Raw genomic sequence first — 18,534 nt, forward strand, 5'->3', positions numbered from 1 at the left:
CGATTGATCGGAGGCCGTACTTCTTACTGCAACGGGTGTCGACATCTTCAGCTTTAGATATACTGCGCAGTAGAAAGAGCGGAGGACAAGGAGAATTTGAAGAGAATCAGTTGAAGATGATTAAGATGGAGGGAGAAGGAGTTGCTGGTGCAGCACCTCCACCGGTCGTTATTGGTGGTGGTGATGGTGGTGATACGATGGCGAAGATGGGAATCATGGAGAAGAGTGGGAAAGGAGGATGGAATACGAAAAATTTGAGTCAGAGATTGGTTGTTGATGCGGGATGTGCAGTTGCTGCGGGGTCTCTTGTGGCTCCGATTGTGAGTATGGTGGATAAGTGAGTAATATTCGATTATGATCTGATGTGGTGAGGCTCATCCACAAAAGTGAATGTCCAAAAAAAGCTGACTGGAGAGGTGTGATGCCCGCATTGTCACAGGGCTATCATGGAGAACGCGTCGGGAAAGAGGCCATTGATGCAATCGATCAAAGCCTCGTTTTCGCAATTGCTGCTCCGACCTCACAAGTATGTCGCATCCAAGCCATTCGCGTTGATTCTGATGGTCTACGGCGGAACATACTTGAGCGCAAACTTTTTGGACACCTTCAAGTCGACCACACGGGCCCGCCCTGCGAGTCGTACATCCGCAGGCTTTGACAAGTTCGCCGCGACAAGCGTGGCCAATGTGGGATTGACCATGATCAAAGACTCCCAATTCACCAAAATGTACGGTACCGTATCCGCTCGTCCGGTGCCGCCCATCACGCTCTTCACCTTCGCCTTACGAGACTCGCTCACCATCTTCGCGAGCTTCAATCTCCCACCCTTGATCGCTCCCAACCTTCCTCTGTCCGAGGCCGCAGAGAAATACATCAGCCGAACTTCGGCAGCGCAGTTTCTGGCTCCGGCAGGAATTCAACTCTTCAGCACACCGCTCCATCTCCTCGGTTTGGATCTGTACAATCGCAACGGCGACACGACCATGGCGGATCGCATGCGGAAAGTGCGAGTGGATTGGTTGAAGAGCTCGTTGGCGCGCGTGTGTCGCATTGTTCCGGCGTTTGGCTTTGGAGGCGTGGTCAATAATAGTCTTCGGCTCAGATTTCAGAAGCAATTGGAGTAGACACGACAGCTCGCTCGATTACAGTGGTATACCGACAGCGAAAGTCTTAGTCTTCTTGGCGAGCAACAACGAGAAAGATAGAGGAGATATTTCGGCAATACTTGGGGGACAAATTTGTGGAGGATTGAATGGCATGTGCCAGCCATTGTTGGATTTGTGCAGATGTGTATTCGATATTTCCATACCTTCAGGTCAGGTCGCATTTGATTTGTGTAATCATACACGCACGGGCATCATCTTTTTGATGCGCGCATTCGGATACTACTAGGTATATGGCTGCACAATGGCTCATTTCGCGATTTGTGATATCAGGGTTCCACGACAAAACGCCAGCAACTGCGAATTGAAGTTCCATGAAGAGCACAACGTCATGCCAAATCTATCTTTGTAGGATAATGTATGTGGCGTTACGTGCAGTGTGCGCAGCGCTGGAAATAGACCACTCTCGGGTTTAGGCGATCTGACATGGGGCAGTCAGTCTGTGGCTAACCAGGTAGGTATACAACAATATTCCATGCGACAGTGGAAACTACTTCGATTCTTCTTCCTCTGAAGTTGACCCACATCGTCCTCACGCCCGTAGGTCGTCGCGTGTTCGTTGCAGTCATGATCATCAGAAGCGCAACTCTAGCTTGTCACGACACAGTCTGGCAAAGGCAGCGGCATTCAAATTGGTGCACCAATGGCATCAATCTCAGCCGCTTCGAGCCACTTGCCTTCAGTCGACTTCTTCCAGACACTCGTGACACCGTCGTCGCCCGTACTGACGAGCATATCACTCAGAGGCGCCCAGGAGATGCGCCAAGGCGTGCACTTGTGTGCCTCGAGCTCCGCAACTAATCGGACCTGTTGCTTGATGGCCCCAGGCGCTCCGCCATTGTCATCGCGTCGGCCACGAGCCCCCCCGGCGAGTCCAGCGCCGATGCCAGACCGCACGGGACGAGTAGCTGGGGACTGTATCTGTGGCGTGCCATGTCCTGACGTGGATCCAATTCCGGTCGTCGGTAGTGAGCTTGCACCGTCAGTGTGAAGCTCATAGATTCGCAAGAAGCCATCTTTGCTGGCAGTCGCTATCGTGTCAAATCCACGCATACTTCCATTCGCCCACTGCACATCGCGCACCAGTTCTTTGGCGCCTTCAAGGATGGCTGCAGTGTAGAACTTTTGTTCCTTGTCTGTCCTAAAGACTTTGACTTGAGTGCCAATCGCCACAGCGAGGCTCAGGCTTTTTCGGTCAAGGCCGGCCAACACCGCAGGCCATGCGGGAATCTTCTCCTTGTGCCAGCTGAGCCGGAATGCACACTCTTCCGTTCTCGAAGGAGTCTTACACAAGTACTCGGACCACATCTTGCGCCATACAGAGAGGTCGTCATGGTCTTCGGGCTCGCACACTGTGATGTGGCCATCGCGAGTCATGACAGCCATATACGTCTCAGTCCCAATATTCTTGAAGTCGAGGCACATGTAGGGAACTCCGGTCTCGGTGAGCTGCTGGTAGATTTTCTTGAAGCGCTTCCCCGAGTTGTGGGCCTCATTGACGTCCTCCTGCCAGATGCGCAAGTACCCATCTTCGCCTATCGTCGCCACGTGCTCGCCAACAAAAGGCCCATTCCACCTCACGTCCGTGACTTCGGCATCATGCGCAGTCCATATATCGGTCACAGTCCATTGATTGGTGTCTTCATTACGATCCCAGACCTTGACTTTGTGGTCTGCAGATGCAGTCGCCATGCGAGTGCCATAGAAATTGAAACTCGTAGACGTGAGCAGATCCTGGTGGCCATGCGAAAAGCGGTGAAAGCCATTCGAAGGCATGGTTCACATAGGTACATGTGTATACAATCAGTCGGATGTCGCTGCCTAACAACAAAGTGCCACGATGAAATCGCGTGTTACAGCCAGGTAAGTGCGCTCCAGGAGTCCGGGCATCTTCAGGTGGTGTAGCTGTCCGTCACCAGTTGATATTGCTCCGCATCCATATTATGATGTTGATTGCTGCTCCACCCTCAAGCCGGTGAAAGGCGGTGATATTTGTCTGGTACCTTAGAGCGTCGACGAGGTGTGGTTACTGGTCACCAACAAAGTTGCAAGACGACGCGACATGGGGGCGGGAAGAAATGCCAAGCGAGAAGGGCGACAATCCAGCCACTTGTTCGGACTTCGTGTGCTCCGTACTCTATTTAGTCAGGTACTGGTTCACACGACGCAGTCATGGCCATCCATCCCATCACCGACGACGACGACGACGACAATACAGTGGCAGCATGCAGCCGCTCAGTGGGACCGAGACGACTGCGCTGGCGAGCATCTCCTTTGCATGCCTTACCGTTCTCGTCAGTTCTTGGCGCAATGACGGCGAGCCTCTCTACGCGTCGTTAGCCATCAGTGGCCTCGCATATGCCTTCACGTATTGCACCATCCGGTGGACAGGAGATGTCTTCATCAAGCAAGGCTTTGGCGGGGATGACAGGTCGAAGAAGCACCGGCCCAGACTGTAGGGAACGCCTTGTTTTTGTTTCTGTTTTCAACTATTTGCATTTACATACGCCTGCTGACAATGCTGTAGTCCGGAAATGATGGGGCTGGTGTGTGGGCTGGTATACCTCCTGACCCTCATCTTCTTCCTTCCATTCGCTTTCAGGCGCGCGTTCGTGGAAGTGACGTCCGATGCCTGGAACAAGGAGCGCACGCTCGAAGCACAGCAGATTGAGACAGGACGTTTTCTCCACAAGTTCCCGCTGGAAAAGGTTTGTCAGAGGACTATCCCTCATTAATGCAGTGCGACGCAGCTAACCGGCTAATTAGCTCGCCTCCTATGGCTTTGCATACAGCACGTTGGCATCCGTCATCATTCTGGGGATCTTGGACGACACTTTCGACATGAGATGGCGACACAAGTTCTTCATCCCGGCGTTTGCAGCACTGCCAATGCTGGGTCTGTACTTTGTGGACTTTGGCGTGACCCATGTCGTGGTACCTCTTCCCCTACGTGGCTATCTCGGGGAGCTGGTCGATCTTGGTGCGATATATTACGCCTACATGGCAGCTATATCCATCTTCTGTCCCAACAGTATCAACATACTGGCGGGAGTCAATGGGATCGAAGTCGGTCAGTCACTCGTTATTGCAATGTTGATTGCGTTGAACGATGTGCTGTACCTGTTACCGACGGTCCAGCAACCACACCCGGCGGCAGAGTCACATCTGTTTAGCATCTACTTACTGTTGCCGTTCGTGGGAGTGTCACTTGCATTGTTGAAACACAACTGGTTTCCCGCCCAGGTGTTTGTAGGAGACACTTACTGTTACTTTGCCGGAATGGTGTTCGCGGTAGTGGGCATCCTTGGACACTTTAGCAAGACCTTGCTGCTGTTGTTCATTCCGCAGGTCTTCAACTTTGTGTACTCGGCTCCGCAGCTGTTCAAGCTCGTTCCGTGTCCGCGCCACAGAATGCCCCGTTTTAACGCGCGCACCGGGCTCCTGGAACCATCAACAGCACATCCTGCTGAAGATGGATGGAAGGACATGAGACCCATCGTCGGCGAGGTGCTCAAAGTGCTGCACCAGGTCAAGCTCGTTCGTGTGGCGGTGGACGAGACCGGGAAGGTGATCGAGACCAGCAATCTCACGCTTCTCAACCTTTGGCTGGTGTGGAGGGGCCCTCTGCGCGAAGACCGGCTCGCTCTCGAAGTGCTGGCAATGCAGACGGTGTGTGGGCTGGTGGCCCTATGGACGCGGCACTTCTTCGCGCGGATGCTCTTCGCCATGGATAACAGGTAACCATCATCATCATCATCCTCATCATCCTCATCCTCGGCTGTGAGGAGCGGCATCTGGACCAGAGCCACCTTGCGTCGAGACTTGCCCTCTGGCCCGACGGAACCATGGGATAGATAGATCCTTCAGAGCAGTTGTACCAACCCGTCGGCGGCTCGAGATGCGCCAGTTCGCGTGGTGGATGTGCGACACACATGGCCGGCCAGCATGCGGCGGCAGCTCACTCGACGTCTGGACGCGCCGCAATCCACCAGTTGTATGATTTGTTTCTGCAGCTGCACACGCTTCATCTCTTCCTCTTCACCCGCTGCTGCAGCACGACCCCAAACCAGACGGGTCACCAAGCGCCCTTGTTGTCAAACTGAAACATGACCCTTGTCTGTCGCTAGCGGGCGCTGCAGCGGGCGGGCCGCCGTGCATAACTGCAGGAACGAAATCTGAATCCGCGTCGCCCGCGTGCTTTGATTGTTTGATTGTTCCAGGTTGTTACTGCGGCACAGACTCACAGACTCTCTCTCTCACACACTCACAGTGTAGGCGTCCTACTACTAGGAGGTACCTTAGCTCCTCCGTTCTTCATCACCTCCGCCCATCACCGACCAGTCACGACTCACCAATCACCAGTCACCAGTCACCCGTCACCAGTCACCAGTCCGTTGCAGAGAACAACCCCTTGTTCGCCCGCACCCGCATCGCCGCCCTTTCATCATCCCTGGCATGCCACACGGTATCGACGCAGCGGCTGTCGACTTTTGATTGCACGCAACACAAGGGGACGCGCGAGTGGGGCTACCGCCAACTGCACTGCTGCGAGGTGCGCCGTCGTGCTCATCAGGGCTCACTGTTGGTCTTGGTCTGGTCTGGTCTGGCTCAATGCCTTGGCTGAGTCTCCCGCACTACTCTCGGACGCACCGGGCTCGTGGCGTCGGCCTAGCTCTCTAAGTACCGTCTCTTCGCACACCTCCTCCTGCTGTCGTGGTGTCTTCCTTTCTGGTCCCATATGCCCTCCTTTGCCTAGACACCATCGACTCCGTCTCTGAGAGACCTGGCCTGGTGCTATCACACTCCTTCAACCACTACCACCATCAACCACACTCACTTCCACCCCCACCACTCCCCTCCCATCACACTCATTCAAAAAGGCTCGCTCTCGTCGACTCGTCCCTTCCTTTGGAACACATTAAACCTCTCAACCGTTCTTTTCTTGAGCATTGGCCAGCAGCTTCGACAGCACCGGCATTCCCTTCTTGGCCATCACGGGCACCCACCCACCCACCCACCATAGTAACAGCAACAGCATCAGGAACAGCAGCAGCAGCAGCACCCAAGAAATACAACAGAACATACAACAGTCTTTGAATCGACACAGGATTCGCCATCATGCTTCTTCCATTCTCCCTTTTCGCCCTTCTCTCGGCCCTGGCCGTACGGACTGCGTCCGCTGCCACCGTCATGGCGCATATGATGGTCATGAACACGTATGCCTACGACGTGGACATGTGGGAGACAGACATGGCTGCTGCCCAGGCCATCGGTATCGACGGCTTTGCCTTGAACTGGACCCCTCCTAACTGCCAGGACGATCAAAGCTGGGCCATTGATCGCATCGACGATGCATTCACAGCTGCCGAGAACGTGGGCTTCAAGCTCATGTACTCGTTCGATATGAGCTACACGGAATGCAAAGTCTACTGGAACACGACCTTCATGCAGACCATGATCACCAAGTACGCCGGCAGCCCCGCCACATACCGCTGGAACAGCAACATCTTGGTTTCGACATACGGTGGCGACCAAGTCCACCAGTACGGCAATGCTTTCTTCCAGACTCTCAAGACCAACATGAAGTACTGGAACAATGCCATCACTCTTGCGCCTGCTCTCACGACATACTCGATGTCCGGCTACACTTCACCTACGTCCGCCGCTGCCAAGCTGATCTCCGACTATCCCTCGGTCGACGGATACTTCAACTGGCAAGCTTGGCCACTCGATACCGATACCAACATCACCGCCACACCTGACCAAGCGTTCCAGTCCGCACTGAAGAAAGCCGGCAAGACAGGACCGTACATTATGGGTAAGTCAGGTGACGGGCATTAGGAATGGACAGGTGGCTAACTGAAGCGGCAGCTGTGTCTCCATGGCAGTACAAGGATCTGGACAATGGCAATCCCCTCGATGCCTGGGTCGCATACAGTGACACTCTCTTTCCCCAGCGCTTTGCGCAGATCACCAGCGACGACGAAGTCCAGCCAGACATCATTGAGATTCTCACGTGGAACGACTTCTGCGAGTCGCACTACATTCGCGATCTTCCTTCGCAAGACATCAATGCCAAAGACTATGTCGAGCTCGGAAACATGGGTGCATATGTGTGGGGCCAGGACCATGCTCCCTGGCGCATCATTGCCAAGTACTACATCAACTGGTGGAAGACGGGCAGCCCTCCTGCCATTACTGAGGATCAAGTGGTGTTCTGGCATCGCATTCACCCCAAGGCCACCATCTGCGAAGGCGGATCCTCGACCGGCATTCGTAACAACAAGTATCCGAATGACGCAGTCTTTGCTTGGGCTCTTGTCAAGGACGCTGCCACCATCTCCATGTCAGTGGGCAGTAACAAGTACTGGACATTCTCGGCCGACAACTCGGGGCCTTCTATGGGCATGGTACCATTTCCGCCGTACGTCTCCGGTACTGGTGTCAAGCCAGAAGTGTCCATCATGCGCGGCGGAAAGGTGGTAGCAGTGTCCGACAGCTCAGTCGCCATCTCGGCGAATTGTGCTTACCAAAACTTCAACCCTGTGGTGAACCTGGTCAGCGTTGGCACCAGGTAAGTCTGGAGAGGATTTCGCGCACGTGTCTCGAAACAGTCACACTGACCGGCCAGCAGTACATCCGCGGCCTGAAAGCGACTTTTTATTTTCTCGAAAACGCGCAACAATTGACTACGTTGCCTCATTTTTGCATTAGCCTGGCGCTCTTTACGTTGGAATGTACGACCCTCATGCGCTCAAGGAAGAACGATAGAGTCTAAATTAGCGACGCTTTTTTGTTTGGCATGGAATGGGTGCTGTTGGTGGGACCGGCATGACTATTCGAAAGGATGGTCTGGCCTCGGCATTTTCATTCTACTTCTTGCTGTACAGCAATTGACAGAGGTATCAACTGATTACTTCTTGCTCTCTTCTCTTCTCTTTTCTTCTCTTCTCTTTCTCTTTCTCTTCGCCAAGTACTACAAGTATGTATCTCCTACTACATACATTACCTCCTACCACCAGTTACCTTATGACATCGTTCTTCAATTCGGTCATGCCCGGCCCCCACCACGGTTTCACGCGTCCCAAATTCTTTTCGTGAGAGGTGTCTTCACGGACCAGCAGGCCAGCTGCTTGCTGCCTGCCTCTTCTTTGTACCTCTCACTTTCGATCTTCGTGTAACTACATGTACCTCTAGACATCGAGAAACCAAACCTGCCATCGTCAGCCCGTCAGACCGTCAGACGTCAGCCAGCCCAAATTTTCCCCCAGCATGACACACACACACACACACCCATGACTGAGGTGATTGATGATGTCTCTGATCATGTCCTGTCCGTGGTAGCTACCTGCTCACGCGCATGAAATACATAACCCATGTACTTAGGAGGTACTGCATCAGGCGTTACTGGTCAGGTGGGAGGGTTGGTAGGGTACCTACCTAGGTAGGCTAGGTACTTTTTCTTCTTCTTCTTGTTCTTCTTCTGCGATCGTACTTGCCGCAACATCGGATTCTTTGTATAAGTAGGTGCCCAGGTAGAGATTGTTTCATCGATAAGAGAGGAAAGGAAGGACGGACCGGACCTGATCTGATCCTCTTGGCTGCCTGTGATGGGATGTGATATAATTTCCTCGTGTATTAAGTTACACATAGGTAGCTCAGCTCCTAGCTACTTGTATCCCATCCCATCTCGTATCCTAGGTAGGTATCTCCCTCAGGTAAGGTATGTATCATTGTATTCATGATTACAGCCAAGAAAAGAGCGATTTTTTTTTATATTTTCCGCGAATTTAATTTCAAAGTTCACATGTACATATACCTTCATATGCTCCCACCATGCCAAGAAGGCTCATCAGCGGCTAAAAGTGTATGTACGTGTAATGTGTAGCTGGTAGAGGGTGGATGGGTGGGTCTTGCACTAGGTACTGATTACTAAGGTAGGTAGGTAAGTAACTTCGGTACGGAACCGCGAGGATAAGATATCGGCTTTGATGGAGATGCCGCGGAAAGGAGAGAGAGATAGAGAGAGAGAGGCGGGGAGAGGGAGGTTGAGAGAGGTTGAGAGAAAAAAGGCAAAAGGTGTGGAAAAAAAGGTAAAAAGGTAAAAAAGCTATGGGGAATTGTATTGCACCGAGATGGTCCACCGGGCCGGGCAACTAAAAATAAGGTAGCTGATAGATAGGCAGATGGATTGGATTACCTATTGATCTTGTGTTGATTTGGGGAATTTATATTTGAACCGACTTCATGGGACCGGGACAGTTTTGCTTTGATCTTTTCTTGTTTTTGTCTTCCAGTCTGGATATTTCTTGTTCTTCTTCTTTCTCATCATCTTTTTGGACTGCAATATAGATCCCTATATTTATATATCAAATCATGGCTCCTGCAGCATTGACGACTACGCAGCATGACGAGTCCACCATTAGCATCATGAGCAAGACAATTCAAGGCTATGAACAACAACAGAAGAAGCAAAATCAAGACAATAATCACAACGATGCAGTTTCCACCACAACAACAACAACGAAGCAAGCAGAGAAGAAGAAGAAAACTCCCCTCGAAATGATCAGTCAAGGCACCTGTCTCCCGGGAATCCCCACCTTTGTTTCCTTTGCTCAACATCGCCAATGGATGCTCGAACACATGGCACTGGCCTTTCGCGTCTTCGCTCGCAAAGGCTACTGTGAAGGAATGTCCGGCCACATTTCCGTGAGAGATCCGGAGAATGTTCATACTTTTTGGTGAGTTACCTACCTGACCTTACTTACCAAACAGGGTAGTGAGTGTTCCATACCTACACAACAGTACCTTAGTAAAATGCAACACATACACGTACGATAGGCTACCAAAATTGAAATAGCCGCTAACGTGAAAAAAAAGGACAAACCCCCTCGGCCGCCACTTCGGCCTACTCAAAGCCAGTGACATGATCCTCGTGGATTACGACGGGAATGCCATCGGAGGGAACATGAGCCGACCGGCAAACGCGGCAGGTTTTCTGATTCATTCCGCTGTGCACAAAGCTCGTCCGGATGTGGTGGCCGCCTGTCATACACATAGTCCTGCGGGGAAGGCGTGGAGTGCGTTTGCGAGACCGTTGGAGATGTTGAATCAGGATGTGACGTACTTTTATGGGGAGGCACAGGCCGTTTATGAGGTGCGTTTCTTTCTTTTCCCCTCTTTCTGGTTTGGTTGAAGAGGGAGAGAGAGAAGTAGAGGGGGTTTTTCCGTTTCAATTGCTGATCGGTTCCTATAGGACTTTGGAGGGGTGGTCTTCACAGAAGAAGAAGGTCAGAAATTGGCTGCTGCTCTGGGTCCTCGGGGCAAGGGCATGATTTTGAGAAATCATGGACTGCTCACAGTCGGCAGTACAGTGGATGAAGCGGCATATATGTACACACTGATGGAGAGATCCTGCGAGGTCCAACTGCAAGTGGAGGCTGCTGCTGCCAATGGCATCCCGAAGATCTACGTGCCCGAGGAGAGTGCCAAGTATACGTTTGAGATGGCCAGTGATCCCGAAACACTCTATTGCGAGTTTCAACCAGATTTGGAGTATGAGATGGAGATGTGCAACGGCGCGTATGCAAAATGAGCGGAATGCAGCATGCCTTTTTTTTGAATATTTTTTTGGAGTCCTAACATTTCATGATTCGTTCGTCCCGTTTCGCCCAACGAGACGTCTCTGGCCAGCAATCCTCGTGGGCCTCATCGCGTGTGGCAGCTACCAGGTCCGCCTCGACGTGGGCCACGCCGCCGTTCATGCCCAGGCTCTCGGAAGGTGTCAGTACCCAATGAACAGCCGCATCTAGACCACGTCTCCTCGGATGTACTAGAATACATGTACCTCCACTTCATAAACTGCGGATGAAGAAGGACTGACAGTGCGTGACGAAGTCAGTTTTGACGAGACAGTTGCTTTAGGTTCGAGCCGAGCCAATGCCAGAGCTCGGTGAAGAACTGGGACAGGGTACGTTGGACAGCTGCGAACGGTCAGACCTTGTCACCAACCTTACTCACCTTGTCGCGCTTGTCCTGCTTGGTCCCCAGTATTCTGCTTGGAAATCATCTCCCAGAAGCCGAGGCATCGGAAGGCAAGGAAGTCATCCCTGAATCGGAACTTGTGGTTGCTTCGGCTTGTGCCTCGAGTCATCCTCCCTGTGGATATGGTATGGACCCCGTCGGCCTACATCGTATAGGCGCAGACTTGGCATATGATTTGTGCATTCTACGCTGCCGAGGTGAAGATGCGCAAGCTAGTGCTCGGCAGCTGGCAACTGCGATCGGTTAAGAGATCTGGCAACAATGGGGCGCAGGTCCGATGTAGAACAGGTGATTCAAATGATCTGGTAGAAGCCCTTCTGGGAGGAAAAAACAACAAGATTTCATGTCTACCGTGCTACACCTTGGTCCACAATGGCCGCGGGAGCACACTATGCGTTAAGCTCGGTCGACGGGTTATAGGATCGACCTTTAGCCCCACATATGCCTCACGTCGTGCTGGACTCCCCGTGGTAACAGACCAAGTAGAGAGACCATACTGGCAGGGTCAGCACCTCATGCCGCATCCAGGAATGAAATACAGCACTTACATATTGCGCAATGGAGTGGACCAAGTAACGACCGAAAGCGGCTCCATTCTCGTCAACGAGACTTTGGAAAACCAGCTTGTCCTTGCGAAGATGCCTCGCCTCCTTCTCCTTGCGCTGGTCGTCGGACATGGCACCGTTGCGGCCCACGAAGACAATCTCGTCGTCCGAACTGTCAGGCTCAATGAGACCTTCACTCTCCAGCTCGCGCTGTTTCTGTTCCCACTGACAGACGAACATGCGGACTTCTTCTTCGAGTCCCTGAAGCAGGTTCTTCGCGCCGCGCGATTTCTTGAGCTTCGCCCGCAGTTCCGACGTGACCTGCGCCGCCACAGCTTCCTCTCTACTCGCAGGCGCCTTTGCTGCTGCAGCTCGTTGCTGGCGCTCTTGTGTCTTTCGACTGTATTCAGCATCCCACAGCGGGGCCAAGAAGTACGGTACTTTCTGCACGGTGTGCGTGGGAGTGGGCTGCCAATCACTGGGCAGTGGTGGCTCCGCGTGGGGATTATTCAGTAACCTATCATTCTCCCATCGGTGTCTCCTTCTACTGCCCTCTTTCCCCTTCAGAAGCGCTTCACGCCGCTTGACGCTATCACGCCTGATTGGTTCGCGCTTCTTGTAGACAGTGTGAACAGCCTCGCGTCTCGGTTTGGGATGGTCTTCGCGAAGGGCTTGCTCGTCGAGCGGAATCTCAATGGTGACGCGTGGTGCATGGGATGGTGGGCTCGAAATCGATGTTGCAGCGAGAGCATCTGTAGCCTGGGACAGAGAAACAGTCCATGCTTCTACGCGTTCGATGGGATCGGAAGGTGGCGAGGAGGCGCTCGCGAGCTCAGGATGGATGGCCATGGTTCTGAGCAATTGGCTCGATTCAACAGGTACCTGTAGGTATCCTGTTACAGGTATTCTTCGCAACAACGATATCGAGGATGTGGTGCGCGACGCGGGCAGGGAGGCACTGAAGCAGGGGCAGGAGCCGGGACCGTCATGTATGTGTGATGAGAACACTTGATGATGATGATACTGATACGCGGCCGATATGCGCCGGTACGATCATAGGAGGTACAATAGGAGGTACCTTATTGTTGGAACCACACACCACACTAGTGCCCAATTGAGAAGATTGATGGAATACCAATCAATAAGTGGATTAATTGAGGTCCGAGGTCTGACCTCTCAAGAAGAGAAAAGAGGGGGGGTGGGTATCCCCAACTCTACATACATATGCTAAGGAATCAGTAGCCCCTGTTATCTCATATGACTTATGTCACATAATGCCAGGGCACCCATGTCCTTCTGTCCAAACACACCTCCCTCAGCTTGATTACATAAGAAAAGCTGAAATACCAGACATAGTGACCGTCCATCTCAATCTAATAATCAACCATGTCCATATCCTTACTTACCTGAGCCCCAGGCTTGTCCTGAATGACTGGAATGACCCCTTGGGGAGGTTCTTTGTGAAGCTATCAGCTCGTTGCTTGGCAGTACCAATCCATTCAACGGTCAATCTTCCTGCCATTGTTTCCTGTCTTACCCAGTGTTGGTGGATATCAACGTGTCTCAAAGCCGTATTGAGAGATCCATGCTTGTAATTGGCGATGTCCACTGCACGTTGGTTGTCACAGAAAACCTTGGTTCCACCTATGGTTCCATCCTTGACAGGTTCCCCAGATGGCTCATTTCCAGGTGGAAATACCTTGTCAAATTCCGAGAAAAGTCGAGTCCACCAGTACCCATTACCCGCAATTGATGAGAGTGCCAACAACTCTGCCTCTGCGGTTGATTTGGTGACTGTCTTCTGCTTAGTTGCTTGCCAATCAATAGCCCCACTATACATCATCATCAAGAATCCCTGTAAACTCTTCCTATCCGGGTTGTCACCAAATAAAGCATCCACATACAGCTCCATCTTGGGCTTGTCCCTATAGAAGTGCAACTTTATGTCCTTAGTACTATAGAGGTAGGCAATCAGGTGATTGGCAGCTTCCATATAAGCTTGGCTTGGATTCTTCAGAAATTGAGAAAGAGTAGCATATGCCTTTGCCACATCCGGCCTTACCAAAACAGCTACATAACCAATTGAACTAACCTTCATCTGATATCCTTTGATGAAGTCAGGCCTGGCTGTATCAGTAGCAGGTTCCAGGTTTCTAGTAGGAAGTGGTATATCTGGGAATCGAGTCCTCTCATAAACACCAAATTTGATACTAATCTTTGTTAGGTAGGCAGACTGGCACATGGTCAGGGTTTCCTAGTCTGGTGATTCCAGGACTTCTGTGCCCAGAAAGAAGGATAGCTCTTTCTGAGTAACCTCAAAGTTAGAAAGCAGGTACTGGTTGAACAGGATAGCTTGATCCTCCCTGTCCCTCTCATAAATCAACCTGATATTATCCACATAGAATATTATGAGCAGGTAGAGATCCATGTTCACCATCAGACAGTCAATTCTAGGAACCAGCTCAAAGCCATAGTCTTCTATCCTTATAACAAACAGGTCATACTATAGGCGAGGTAATTCAGCCAATCTATAGAGTGCTTTCTCAAGGATAAAGCAGGTATCTGGTCCAAATCCATACTCCTCCATCCCTTCAGGGATTGAACAATACATAGTATAAGGAATAGTGGCATTTGGGAAGGCATTCACTACATCCTATTGCCTAGTCTTCAACCTCCTTGCAAAAGCCAGGGCAGTAATGGCCCTAAATACCTTATACCCCAAAGTAGCAGCATAGGTTTTATAAGTTGATGGCAATTGAAGATCCCCACGGATACAAAGCCTGGCCTTATACCTAAGAATCTCACCAGTTGAGGGGTCTGTCTTGTAGGTAAATACCCAGACCAATAGTACTTTGTAGCCCTTGTAACCAAAGAATACCCTAAATGTCCTCTTGCCTATAAGCTTTCCAGCTTTATCAAATGCTACTTGCCTGAACTGTTGGTAATAGACATGCCTTTCCATCTCTTTCCAGTTGGCAGGGGGTGATAGTGAACTCGTTACTTGATAAGGATCCTTGAGGTTGGGTAGAGTGTAGGCTTGGAGTGAAGCTGCAGCAGCAGAACTCAGTTCATCTAACCGTCCAATTCCATGGTCGATCCATCGTCCATGGTTGTCCACACTGTACCAATGGGTACTTTCTTCCACCTCCCCATCTGAGGCAGGGTGCTAATAAGAGACCGAAAAAGCGGGTGTTCCCGGTGAGGCCCCCGGGGCCTGACCAACTTGACCTTGGTTGGCAGCCACATTGTCTTCGTCTCTGGCGGGTGTCTCCGGCGGCGTTGGGTATAATAATTCCTATTCTGGCATCTCACCTCCCTGCTGTTCACTACCTTAAGGTTGGACAGCAAAAGTCGGAATATTTGTAGCCAGAAAGGGGTCATCCATGCCCTTACTTGTTGATTCCTCAGGCATTGAGATTGAATCAATCACAGTCTGGTGAATAGCAGCAGGAACCAGTTCCCCCAAGGTTTGTCCATTGATATCCAGAGGATTGTACCTCTCATTATCCTTAAACACCACATCTCTTGTCCTGATTACCTTATTAAGTAAAGGAATCCAGATCCAAAAAATATTGGTGGAGGCATACCCAATCAGGTACCCAATATGAGCTCTCTCTTCTATCTTGTCTCTCTTAGCAATGTCTCTACGGAGAGCGAAGGCCTTGCAACCAATAGGGTAGAGATAGCTAAGGAAGGGCTTCTTAGTTGTGACTTTCTCAAATGGAGTTATCCAATTGAGTTTGGCAGTAGGGGTCCTATTAAGTAGGTAAACAGCTGAATCCATAAGCTATGGCCAAAGGTTCTTAGGCAAATGGCTATCAATCCTGAGAGTCCTGGATTTGGTAACAATTTCTCTTCCAGCAACCTCACTTGCTCTATTCTAGGCAGGGGTATCAGCAGCAGTGGGCAAAGTAGTGATACCTAACCTGGATATGGCTTTTCTAGCATCCTTCCCAATAGTAGCCTCTATATTAGAGCGGACCAGGATGGTTTGAGCACCAAATGACACTTCCATCCTTTTAAAGTGTCCTCCAAACTTGGCAACTGCTTGTGGCTTGGTTGCCACAGGTTTACCTACATAATAGCCCTCCTGGTCATAGTACTAGTGGCTGTAAAACTTGAAGACCAATCCATTTGGTCTAGGGAGAGAAGGGGTCATATCAATAAGATCCCATGAACAGACAGCCATCTTGGCATTCTCTGCCTCAGGCAGCACCTCTCTGTGCTTGTCCTTCCTTCTCGAAATCACTGCTTTGGCCTTGGCCAGCAAGCAGGTATCACAATTGACACTGTTTAGAGTCTCCTTCTTAGACTCAATTACCTAGCAACCCTTAGATGCAGGTTCCAGGTTCTCAATAGCCCTCACAGATAGATAGCCCAGCAACTGATGCCACTGATTGGCCGTTGCTGTCAAAGGTAGAAGTGGTTTATAACTGGATTGTGCAGCAGCAACAGATCCAGCAGGTGACGTTGAGGCAGGTAAGGTTGATTTCCCCGCATTCTCAGAGTGTGGGGTGCATACTGACTTCACCTCCTCAATTCCAGGGGTTCTAGATAAAACAGGAATTCCAGTGGTCCCAGCAACACTTCTTGTTGCAGGCAATCGTTCAATAATCCAGTAACCATGTCTATCGTCACTGTGTTCAGGGGTAAGGCATGCCCAAAGCCTGGGCTCCTTATATGCTTGGCCAGTAATCAACTTGTCTGGCCAGTTTCTAGTATTATGGTAAATACCCTTCTTGTTAAGGATCTGCAGTAAGACCAAACTTGTGAAGAATCCCGGAATAAGCCTTGCCTTGAGAAGAGTGAGCTTCCTGGTAACTCTATTACCTATATCCAGATTGATGGTAGCATCAACAATTGCCTCAGGTTGGTACCTCTTGTCCCCAGATATCACTATATCAGAGGAGGTTGGTAACTCAGATCTGACGATCCTTGCCCTTATGGATTCGTTGATAATGTGCATATTGGCACCACTATCAAGAATCACTGCGTTGTAGAGCCGGGTATAACCAATTAATCCAACAGATGCCTCAGGGGTCGATTCCAGGGTAGCAGCAGCAGCAGTGTCCTCGAGTTCTGCGGCTATACCTAACTTGTTCTTGGCTTCTTTGTCCTTCGACCCTTGACCTTGAGCAGCGTTGTAAGCTTGAATTGCTTTGTCCACTCTCTCTTTCAGGTTCTTGTCCTCCTTGAATCTCTTCTCAATCTTCTTCTTTGTATCATCTCTTAGCTTCCATGCCTCAGGCCTCGGGTACTCGGCATTGAGGTAGTAGCATTCCTTCCACATGTGGTTCCTACTACAGAGACATGGTTTGCTTAGTCTTGAAGATGAGGATCGGTTTGAGGACGAAGATGATTCGGTTGCAGCGGCGGTTGAGATACTGGCGACGGTGGTTCTGTGCTTGCTCTTGAATTTGGTGTCTCCATTGTACTGAAAGTAGGACTGCCAGGCTCTCAATTCTGAATGGAGAGTTGTCACCTCCCTATTATTCTGCTTATCAAGCAGCCTCCCTGTCCTTGTGGCCATATAGTCTCCATACATTAGAGCCATAGAAGACAACCATGCTTAGGTGGATTCATTGTCTGCTTGTATACCAACAGCATCTCTCTTGCTATACCAAGTAAACCAAAGGTGCATATAGTCATGAATAGACTTTCTATATAGTAGGTAAGAAAGGGTTTCCAACTCTTTCTTCAATAACTGAGTAGCAGCAAGGGTGTTGGGCTTGGTGTATTCTGAGAGCTTCTTAAGTTTCTCTCTCAGAGTCTTGCAGTTGATTACCCTATGCTGGAGGTCTGGAGACAGAGACTGGTTAATTATTGATAAGATCCTCTGATACCCCTTTTGCTTAAGTTCCTATGCCTCCTTGTTACACCTATGCTTGAACTGAGCAAGGCTGAGAGCTATTGGTGTAACGTCATCAGGAAGGGAGTTAAAATCAAAGACTAGTTGTCTTCTGGACTGAATAGGGGCTTCTGGGTTTGGTTCATCAACTCCTGGGTTGATATCATCCCATATCTGGAGGGCCTCTGCCTCGTTCTCAATGTGGGTGATCCACACATTCCAGTCCTGCCAGGTGCGCAGCTTGGCAATCGACGTCGTCGTTGATAATGAGGGTTCCGGTGAATCAGCCATAGTGTCTTCGTTGAATTCGTCAAACCACTCTTAATGCCCAGGACACGAGCCACTAGGTGTTTCTTCAACCTCTTGAAACTCAGGACTCGGGGATCGGTCGATTGTAAGCTGATCTAATGGGCTCGGGCTTTCTTCTCTTCTTCTGGATGAACGGGTTTGGGCCGGCATAAAGTGATAGTGTGCGGTCCTCGGGTTTTCTTGATACAGCGGATTTTGATCAATCTCAGGTGATTCCGGGAGATATCCAGTAACCAATTGATTCCTTTGATTAATCAAGCAGAGCTAGCCGGGCTCATAACTGTTGGAACCACACACCACACTAGTGCCCAATTGAGAAGATTGATAGAATACCAATCAATAAGTGGATTAATTGAGGTCCGAGGTCTGACCTCTCAAGAAGAGAAAAGAGGGGGGGTGGGTATCCCCAACTCTATATACATATGCTAAGGAATCAGTGGCCCCTGTTATCTCATATAACTCATGTCACATGATGCCAGGGCACCCATGTCCTTCTGTCCAAACACTTATGTACCTCTGATAAGGTATGTACCGAGCTCTAGATTGCCGAGGGCTCGGCCAATCAAAGCAGCACGTTGAAGACGACTCCTCGGGTGGCCTTCCCCCTCTCCCTCTCGCCTTATGA

The 18,534-nt window shown here is 50.6% G+C and overlaps 7 protein-coding genes across 7 annotated transcripts; 4 read left to right on the top strand and 3 right to left on the bottom strand.

The window, feature by feature from the left end:
- The first annotated feature begins 32 nt into the window (after positions 1–32).
- On the top strand, positions 33–1,436 carry SEPMUDRAFT_150666 (uncharacterized protein). The gene is made up of 2 exons (XM_016906322.1): positions 33–337; positions 440–1,436. The coding sequence occupies exons 1-2, from the start codon at positions 117–119 to the stop codon at positions 1,122–1,124; spliced, it is 906 nt and encodes a 301-aa protein (XP_016758747.1). The 5' UTR covers positions 33–116; the 3' UTR covers positions 1,125–1,436.
- A 354-nt stretch (positions 1,437–1,790) lies between these two features.
- SEPMUDRAFT_69933 (WD40 repeat-like protein) lies at positions 1,791–2,957 on the bottom strand (the record flags this gene model as incomplete). The annotated part of the gene is made up of 1 exon (XM_016909884.1): positions 1,791–2,957. The coding sequence occupies exon 1, from the start codon at positions 2,937–2,939 to the stop codon at positions 1,791–1,793; it is 1,149 nt and encodes a 382-aa protein (XP_016758748.1). The 5' UTR covers positions 2,940–2,957.
- A 410-nt stretch (positions 2,958–3,367) lies between these two features.
- Positions 3,368–5,248, top strand: SEPMUDRAFT_150668 (UDP-GlcNAc-1-phosphate transferase). Its single transcript, XM_016906323.1, has 3 exons — positions 3,368–3,618; positions 3,691–3,871; positions 3,930–5,248. Exons 1-3 carry the CDS (start codon positions 3,389–3,391, stop codon positions 4,902–4,904), a joined length of 1,386 nt encoding a protein of 461 aa, XP_016758749.1. The 5' UTR covers positions 3,368–3,388; the 3' UTR covers positions 4,905–5,248.
- Positions 5,249–5,301: 53 nt separating this feature from the next.
- On the top strand, positions 5,302–8,174 carry SEPMUDRAFT_150669 (glycoside hydrolase family 71 protein). The gene is made up of 3 exons (XM_016906324.1): positions 5,302–6,981; positions 7,035–7,737; positions 7,798–8,174. The coding sequence occupies exons 1-3, from the start codon at positions 6,282–6,284 to the stop codon at positions 7,811–7,813; spliced, it is 1,419 nt and encodes a 472-aa protein (XP_016758750.1). The 5' UTR covers positions 5,302–6,281; the 3' UTR covers positions 7,814–8,174.
- Positions 8,175–9,725: 1,551 nt separating this feature from the next.
- SEPMUDRAFT_48968 (arad-like aldolase/epimerase) lies at positions 9,726–10,758 on the top strand (the record flags this gene model as incomplete). Its single annotated transcript, XM_016909090.1, has 3 exons — positions 9,726–9,904; positions 10,044–10,320; positions 10,420–10,758. 3 exons carry the CDS (start codon positions 9,726–9,728, stop codon positions 10,756–10,758), a joined length of 795 nt encoding a protein of 264 aa, XP_016758751.1.
- Positions 10,759–11,502: 744 nt separating this feature from the next.
- SEPMUDRAFT_150672 (uncharacterized protein) lies at positions 11,503–12,726 on the bottom strand. Its single transcript, XM_016906325.1, has 2 exons — positions 11,756–12,726; positions 11,503–11,703 (listed from the first exon to the last, which is right to left on the bottom strand). The coding sequence occupies exons 1-2, from the start codon at positions 12,599–12,601 to the stop codon at positions 11,563–11,565; spliced, it is 987 nt and encodes a 328-aa protein (XP_016758752.1). The 5' UTR covers positions 12,602–12,726; the 3' UTR covers positions 11,503–11,562.
- Positions 12,727–16,073: 3,347 nt separating this feature from the next.
- On the bottom strand, positions 16,074–17,891 carry SEPMUDRAFT_119167 (uncharacterized protein; the record flags this gene model as incomplete). Its single annotated transcript, XM_016901482.1, has 2 exons — positions 16,074–17,198; positions 17,751–17,891. The coding sequence occupies 2 exons, from the start codon at positions 17,889–17,891 to the stop codon at positions 16,074–16,076; spliced, it is 1,266 nt and encodes a 421-aa protein (XP_016758753.1).
- Between the last annotated feature and the right edge of the window lie 643 nt (positions 17,892–18,534).

This window comes from Sphaerulina musiva, assembly GCF_000320565.1.
Source record: "Sphaerulina musiva SO2202 unplaced genomic scaffold SEPMUscaffold_8, whole genome shotgun sequence".
NCBI classification, from domain to species: Eukaryota; Fungi; Ascomycota; class Dothideomycetes; order Mycosphaerellales; family Mycosphaerellaceae; genus Sphaerulina; species Sphaerulina musiva.